Below are 8007 nucleotides of genomic sequence, written 5' to 3' on the forward strand. Positions count from 1 at the left end.
CCAGGTCCCGGTTTCCAGAAAGAGTCACAGGCAGGGAAGGGGATGGATTCTAGTGAGGGTCCTCACTCCCCGGGCGCGTCTGGAAAAGGGGGAAAAGGGGGACAGGAGGAGACATCGTCTTGTTCCACAATGTGCAGGATCACAGGGATGTCACCTAGTGACGGAGAAAACCCCCTCCCCTGGGAATGAGGCTCCCAGGGTCCCAGGCCAGGATGTGTCCAGTCTGAGCCAGACCCCCTCCCTGCCCCCGGGAGTTCTCCCCTTCTCCAGCAGAGGGCGGCAGTGGGGCAGGCCCAGGAGCAGCATCAGGGAGGCACCTCCCAGGTCTCCAGGCTGGGAGCTCGGGCCCTCTCTGCCTCCTCCCCAGGGCTGGGAGCTCCCTCAGGGTTAAGAGGAATCTAGTCCTGGGGGAGAGAGAGAAACTGCCTTCATTTGTCCAGAACCGGCTGCACCATCATCCTGAGGCACTAGACATGACCTTGCCCTTGGTCCTGAGTCTCCCCCTGGGGACAGAGCAGAGGGGGCCCCTCCCCCAGAGCCAGGCTCAGCCAGGGGGACTCCCTGGGGCTCCCGGGGTCCCTGAGGGGAGGCTCCTCCCACACCTGGGGCTCTTTTGCATCTGGAGCCCAAGGGAGCCGCAGGGAGCCCTGCCCAGGACATAAAAGCTTCCTCCCTCCTTCCTGCCCCTCAGGGCTCTGGCTGCTCTCTGCTCAGTCTCTGAAGGCCAGGATGAGCTCCCCATGGCAGCTGCTCTGGCTCCTGGTGCTCTGGGCTCAGGGTAAGGCCCAGGAGGGCAGGGAAGGGGTGGGAAGGTCCCAGGTTTTCAGGGATGTAAAAGCGACGGCTCCTTGGTACAATGGGGGCACAGGCTGGGGCACAAGACGGGCAGATGGGGGCTGGCAAACGTGACCAAAGCCCTGATTGTAAACCTTGTGCGGTCTGTGGAAAAGGTGGTTTCTGTCTCATGTTGGCGCCCAATACAACCACTTGTCGGTCATTTGGGATTTCTAGGGTCTCCACAAACTTTTCTCATTCGTGTTCTTTTACTCGGACATTCCCAGTTCTGTCTTCCTCTAATTCTGTTGCTTCCCCAGATTCCCAGGGAGCCATTGTGCTGACTCAGTCTCCAGCTTCCTTGTCCGCATCTCCAGGAGAGACAGTCACCATCAGCTGCAAGGCCAGTCAGAGTGTTACTACTTCTGGGATTAACTTCTTGAACTGGTACCAGCAGAAACCTGGACAGGCCCCCAGGCTCCTCATCTATGGTGCTAACAACCTGGCATCCGGGGTCCCTGCCCGGTTCAGTGGCCGTGGGTCTGGGACAGATTTCACTCTCACCATCAGCAGCCTGGAGCCTGAGGATGCTGCACATTATTACTGTCAGCAGTCAAGGTATACTCCTCTCCCACAGTGCTTCAGGCCCGAACAAAAACCTCCCCAGTGCGTCCAGGGGACTCAGCTCAGAGCAGCAGGTGCCTCCTCGGGGTCCCCAGGGCAGAGCAGCCCCTGCTCTCTGGGCAGGCTCACACCTCCCAGGGCTTCCCCTTTCTGGTCCCCCGGGTCCCCTCCTTTCTAACTTGTGATCACAAGCCCTGTCTGCACAGCCAAGGCCGAGGGGAGGCAGCACAGCCCCTGGGAAACCGAGAGAAAGTCCCTAAGGGAAATGCTGACATTTCAGGTCCCTTAGTATCTTTGAAGTTTCCTTTGTGGGGAGCCCAGGGTCCTGTTGAGGAGCTTTGCTCTAGATCTCTGTAGCAATGACAGAAACTTGTTGTTGTTCTTCACTAAGTCTGAGTCTCTGTGACCCCACTGGAGGTTTTCTAGCAGGGATACCAGAGGGTTTTGCCTTTTCTTCCTCCAGCTCACTCACAAATAAGGAAACTGATGGAAACAGGATTCAGTGACTTGTTCAGGGCCTCATGGCTACTAAGTGTCTAGGGTTAGAGTTGAAGTTAGGAACACAATTCTTGGGGATTCCAGGCCCAGCGCTGCATCCTCTCACTGTCCCTGGGACTGCCATGATACAGACCAGTCACCCCTAGTAGGAGCCTCATTATTTTCTGAATCTCCAGGACCAGGCCCTCACTGGCTCTCAGGCTCGTGGGTGTGAGTGGAGTGTATTTCCCATCAGGCCTTGGGCGAATTCCCAGGAGAGTAGGGGGCAGGCCCGGGACCCTCACTGCTGTCCCTGCTGGGGTCCCTGCCTGGATTCTCTGCCCCAAGGGATCTCCTGGTGGTATGAAAGCCCAAGGCCCCGTCCTTTGCCTTCAGGACCAAGGGCCCCCACATGGCTTCACTGCCACCCAGAGACTTTCTGGTCAGCCTTTGTCACTGGAAAGAAGAGGGGATCGGCTCAGCTCTGAGATGTAACCTCTCCTCAGAACGTTCCCAGACTCTTTCCTGTAACCTCATGCTCCCAGTCCCAGGAGTGGGATTACAGGAAGTATAAATAAGCACTAAATCCAGTTCCTTTCAATGAATGTTCTAATATGTCAGAACTTTCTTACATGAAACAAAAGTGCTAGAATAAGCGCAGTAATGTCCGTACAAAGGCAATTTTAGTTTTTAGGGAAACTGGGACACGGACAGTCAGGGAAGCAGCTCTCCTCTAAAAGCAGATGCTGGAGCTCAGATTTAGAGAATGCTGGGGATTCATACAGCCATTTGTGTTGTACATTTCAGGAATGGGCCCAAACCGGGTAAAGGTCCGGAGTCAGGAGATGAAATGGCATCTGTGGTAGAGAGTAAGACAGCTACTTATTTTGGATTATAGAATACAGGCTGCATTGTGCAATTAATCTGGATAGAAATGAGGAGCTAGATGGTAAAGGCTTTAAATGATAGAGTGGTTTGTATTTATCCTTAAAGGTAAAGAGAAACCATTAATTTCACCAGTCAGTCTGTCAGTAAACATTGATTAATCACTTTCCTTGTGTCAGTCACTGTTTAAGAGAGTTCTAAGGTCAGATCTGTGTTCCAGTGAAATGACCAGAGACCCTTAGGGCTTGAACCTGTCTACCATTGGAAACATAGATATTTTCTGAAGTTAGGGTGGGAGAACTACTGGTAAGTATTGTTCCAAAAAAATGGAGGTCTCTTCTAAATTGCCTCCTAAGGAAGAAGGAATGAGCAAGACTGAAGGAGGAAGCAAGAGTCAGGAAGCAGGAATTAGAACTCCAATGTTCCCATCCCAATAAGAGGCTGAAAGGAGCATCGGGGGCTGAGGCTCTTGCAGCCAAGCTGGTTTTCATCAGCTGAACATCAGCTTCCTGGTCCCAGAATCCCATCTCCTAGAACTAGACAGCCTAAAGGCAGATACTGCTGAGCAGAACCAAGAAGCTTCCTTACCTAGAAGTACATTCAAGAAAGATGGTGTTTATGTATGATTTTCCCCTATATTTACTGGGGTTGACACCTCCCACACAGTACCCACTCTCAGGGAAGGGTGATCTTGCCTGACATTCTCTGTACTGTGTGCAGTTCTTCACAAATTTTATTTCCCTGACTTTTTGGTCATGTTTCCCACATCGAGAATCCTGTGCAGGGCATGGGATGATGCAGTCTCCCTGTCTGCATCCCCAGGACAAAGCGTCCCCACAATTTTTTTTTTTTGTTGTTGTTTGTTTTTTGTTTTTGTGTTTGTTGTTTTTTTGTGTTTTTTGTTGTTTTTTTGTGTTGTTTTTTTTTGATTTTGTTTTTTTTTGTGTTTTTGTTTGTTTGTTGTTTGTTTTGTGTTGTTTTGTTTTTTGTTGTTGTTTGTTTGTTTTGTTTTTTTTTTTGGTTTTTTGTTTTTTGTTTGTTTTGTGTTTTTTTTTTGTTGTTTGTTTTGTGTTTTTTGTGTTTGTTGTTTTGTTTTTGTGTTTTTTTTGTTTGTGTTGTTTTTTTTTGTTTTTATTTTTTTTGTTTTTGATTTTTGTTTTTTTATTTTTTTTTTGTTTGTTTGTTTTGTTTTTTTTTGTTTTTATTTTTTTTTTTTGTGTTGTTGTTTTTGTTTTTTGTTGTGTTTTTTTGTTTGTTTTGTGTTTTTTTGTTTGATTTTTTTTTTTTGTGATTTTTTTTTTTTGATTTTTGTTTTTTTTTGATTTTTGTTTTTTTTTGTTGTTTGTTTGTTTGTGTTTTTTTGTTGTTTGTTTTTGTTGTTTTTTTTTTGGTTTGTTTTTTTTTGATTTTGTTTTTTTTTGTTGTTTGTTTGTTGTTTGTTTGTTGTTTGTTGTTTGTTGTTTGTTTGTTGTTTTTTGTTTTTGATTTTTTTTGTTTGATTTTTTTTTTGTTTGTTGTTTGTTGTTTTTTTGTGTTGTTGTTTTTGTTGTTTTGTTTGTTTTTGTTTTTTGATTTTTGTTTTTTGTTTTTTGATTTTTGTTTTTTTGATTTTTGTTTTTTTTTGTGTTGTTTTTGTTGTGTTGTTTTTTTTTGATGTTTTTTTTTTTTGATGTTTTTTTTTTTGTGTTGTTGTTTTTGTTTGTTTTTTTTTTATTTTTTTTGTTTTGTGTTGTTTTTTTTTGATTGTTTTTTTTTTTTGTGATTTTTTTTTTGTTGATTTTTTTTTTGTTTGATTTTTTTTGTTTTGTGTTTGTTGTTTTTTTTTGATTTTTTTTTTTTGATTTTTGTTTTTGTGTTGTTTTGTTTTTGTGTTTTTTGTGTTGTTTTTGTTTTGTTGTTGTTTGTTTGTTTTGTTTTTGTTTGTTTTTGTGTTTTTTTTTGTGTTTGTTGTTTTGTTTTTTTTTGTTTTGTGTTGTTTTTGTTGTTTTTGTTGTTGTTTTTGTTTGTTTTTGTTGTGTTTTTGTTTTTTTGTGTTTTTTTTTGTGTGTTTTTTTTTTTTATTTTTTTTGTTTGTTTTTGTTGTGTTTTGTTGTTTTTGTTGTTGTTTGTTTTGTGTTGTTTTGTTTGTGTTTGTTTTTTTTTGGTTTTTTTTGTTTTTGTGTTGTTTTGTTTGTTTTTTTGTGTTTGTTGTTTTGTTTTGTTTTTTGTTTTGTTGTGTTTTTGTTTGTTTGTTTGTGTTTTTTTGTTTGTTTTTTTTTGATTTTTTTTTTGTTTTTATTTTTTTTTTGTTTGTTGTGTTTTTTTTGTTGTGTTGTTTTTGTTGTGTTGTTTTTGTTTTTGTTTGTTTTGTTTTTTTTATTTGTTTTTTTTTGATTTTTTTTTTGTTTTTTTGATTTTTTTTTTGTTGATTTTTTTTTTTTTTTATTGTTTTTTTTTGATTTTTTGTTTTTTTTGATTTTGTTTTTTTTGATTTTTTTTTTGTTTGTTTTTTGTTTTTGTGTTGTTTTTTTTTTTTTTTTTTTTGGTGTTTTTTTTTTTGGTTTTTTTTTTTTGATTGTTTTTTTTTGTGTTGTTGTTTTTGTGTTGTTGTTTTTTTTGATTTTTTGTTTTTTATTTTTTTTTGTTTTTGTGTTTTGTTTTTTTTGATTTTTTTTTGTTTTTATTTTTTTTTTTTTGTTTTGTTTGTTTGTTGTTTTGTTTTGTGTTTGTTTTTTTGTTTTGTTGTTGTTTTTGTGTTGTTGTTTTTGTTTTTTGTGTTTTTGTTTTGTTTGTTTTTTGTTGTTGTGTTTTTTTTTTGTTTTTTTGTTGTTTGTTGTTTGTTTTTTTTGATTTTGTTTTTTTTGTTTTTGTTTTTGTGTTTTTTTTTTGATTTTGTTTTTTTTTTTTTGGTTTTTTTTTTTTTGTGTTTTTTTTGTTGTGTTTTTGTTTTGTTTTGTGTTTTTTTGTTTTGTGTTTTGTTGTTTTGTTTTGTTGTGTTTTGTTTTGTTGTTTTTTTTGATTGTTTTTTTTTGATGTTTTTTTTTTTGTGTTTTGTTTTTGTGTTTTTTGTGTTGTTTTTGTTTGTTTTTGTTTTTTTTGATTTTTTTTTTTTTGTTTTGTGTTGTTTTGTTTTGTTGTTTTTTGTGTTGTTTTGTTTTGTGTTTTGTTTTGTTTTGTTGTTTTTTGTTTTTGTGTTGTTTTTGTTGTTTTTTTTTTATTTTTTTTTTGTTTTTTGTTTGTTGTTTGTTTTTTGTTGTTTGTTGTTTTTTTTGTTGTTGTGTTTTTGTTTTTTTATTTTTTTTTGTTTTTGTTTGTTTTGTTGTTGTTTTTTTTTTTGATTGTTTTTTTTTTTGGTTTTTTTTTTTTGATTTTTTTTTGTTTGTTTTTTTGTTTTTTTTTTTGTGATTTTTTTTTTTTTGTGATTTTTTTTTTTTTTGTGTTTTTTGTGTTTTGTTTTGTTTTTTGTTTTTTTATTTTTGTTTTTTTTGATTTTTTTGTTTTTATTTTTTTTTGTTTTGTTGTTTGTTTGTTTTTTTGTTGTTGTGTTTTGTTGTTGTTTTTGTGTTGTTTTGTTTTGTTTTGTTGTGTTTTGTTGTTGTGTTTTGTTGTTTTGTTTTTTGTTGTTTTGTGTTTTGTTTTTTTTTGTTATTTTTTTTTTTTGGTTTTTTTTTTTGTGATTTTTTTTTTGTTGTTTTTGTGTTTTTTTTGTTTGGTTTTTTTTTTTGTGATTTTTTTTTTTTGTTGTTGTGTTTTGTTGTTGTGTTTTTTTTTTTTTTTTTGATTGTTTTTTTTTTTTTGTTTGATTTTTTTTTTTTTGTTTTTTATTTTTTTTTTGTTGATTTTTTTTTTTTGATTGTTTTTTTTTTTTATTTTGTTTTTTTTGTGTGTTTTTTTTTGTTTGATTTTTTTTTTTTGGTTTGTTTTTTTTTTTTTTGGTTTTTTTTTTTTGGTTTTTGTTTTTTTTATTTTTTTTTGTTTTGTTGTGTTTTTTTTTTTTGATTTTTGTTTTTTTTTTTTGGTGTTTTTTTTTTTTTCTTTTTTTTTTTTTTTTTGTGATTTTTTTTTTTTGTGATTTTTTTTTTTTTATTTTTGTTTTTTTATTTTTTTTTTTTTTTTTCTTTTTTTTTTTTTATTTTATTTAGAGAGAACATTACAAATAGGTACAGTTGCTTAAATTTCTAGGGTTATCAACCCCAAGTCTGGGCTCACACGTGAGCGGCTGTGGGTCTGGGACAGATTTTCCTCTCCCTACCAGTGTGATGGCCGCGTTAGCCCCCTGGACACCTCAGAATCAGCCCGAGTCAGGATAAGCAAAAGTCCTTAGTCTTTATTCTTGCTCTTTAGAGGTAGGATTGAATTAGAGGGAAGCAGAATCTCCGCAATCTCCTCCTCCCTTGTCTGTGACTCTGGCTAGTCTTACTCCACCCCCTGGTCCCTCCTACAAGCCTCTGTATACATCAGTCATCGAGCCAGCACAGGATAGTGGGAGGGGCCATTTTCCAAGCACATGATAATAGAGTATTGTCCAATCCGTTGTTAGCCTCAAGTGCTCGGCTGTCCTGACCTCAGTGCATCGACTCAAGAGGTTCAGCCCTCTCCCTACCAGCAGCCTAAAGGCAGAGGATGCCGCAGATGCTTATTGTCTGTAGGGTGATAGAAGGGTCCCACTGGGTTCCAGTTCTCCAAACCAAACTTTCCCAGGGCAGTTCCGTTGCTTCAGCTTGGGGGGAACAGCCGCTTTCTCAGAGGCAGCAGGACAGAGAAATCCTTGCTGTTTGCTCACAGAGGCCTTAGCTGGGCGCAGCCCGCTACAGCTCCAGCCGTACTTCCTTATGGAAGCCCATCCAGCCTGACATTTGTAGCTTCACAAGCTTCTGTCCTTAGCTAGTACTTGGACATGTGATCTGGGGCATTTAGGGAGAAAACATCGAGTAGAGGAACCGTTTCTGATCCGCTAGAAGTGATTCACTCTACAAGGGACGTCCTGCATTTGTGCCTTCTCCTTCCAAGGGCAGCGATATAGGAAAACCCTTTTTCCAGTTTTAGAGGAAACAAGGTCAGATTAAAAAAAAAAAGCTTGGGCTCGTCCTACACTCTCCAGAGGTATTTTCCTTGTCTTCTGGAGAATTCTAAAGATGAAGCGGCCGTCATGCATGTCCTGGTGTGTGTGTGTGTGTGTGTGAGTGTGAGTGTCTATGTGTATGTGTGTGTGTGTGTGTGTGAGTGTCTATGTGTATGTGTGTGTGTGAGTGTGAGTGTCGATGTGTA

The 8007-nt window shown here is 37.9% G+C and overlaps 1 gene segment (V, D, J or C); it reads left to right on the plus strand.

The window, feature by feature from the left end:
• The first annotated feature begins 671 nt into the window (after nt 1-671).
• The window catches only part of LOC127546362 (immunoglobulin kappa variable 3-11-like), a 15046-nt gene continuing 7710 nt past the window's right edge, over nt 672-8007 (plus strand). The window contains 2 exon segments of the V gene segment in view: nt 672-778; nt 1095-1472. Coding sequence covers nt 730-778; nt 1095-1472 — 427 coding nt within the window.

The sequence above is a fragment of the Antechinus flavipes genome, chromosome 2 (assembly GCF_016432865.1).
Source record: "Antechinus flavipes isolate AdamAnt ecotype Samford, QLD, Australia chromosome 2, AdamAnt_v2, whole genome shotgun sequence".
NCBI classification, from domain to species: Eukaryota; Metazoa; Chordata; class Mammalia; order Dasyuromorphia; family Dasyuridae; genus Antechinus; species Antechinus flavipes.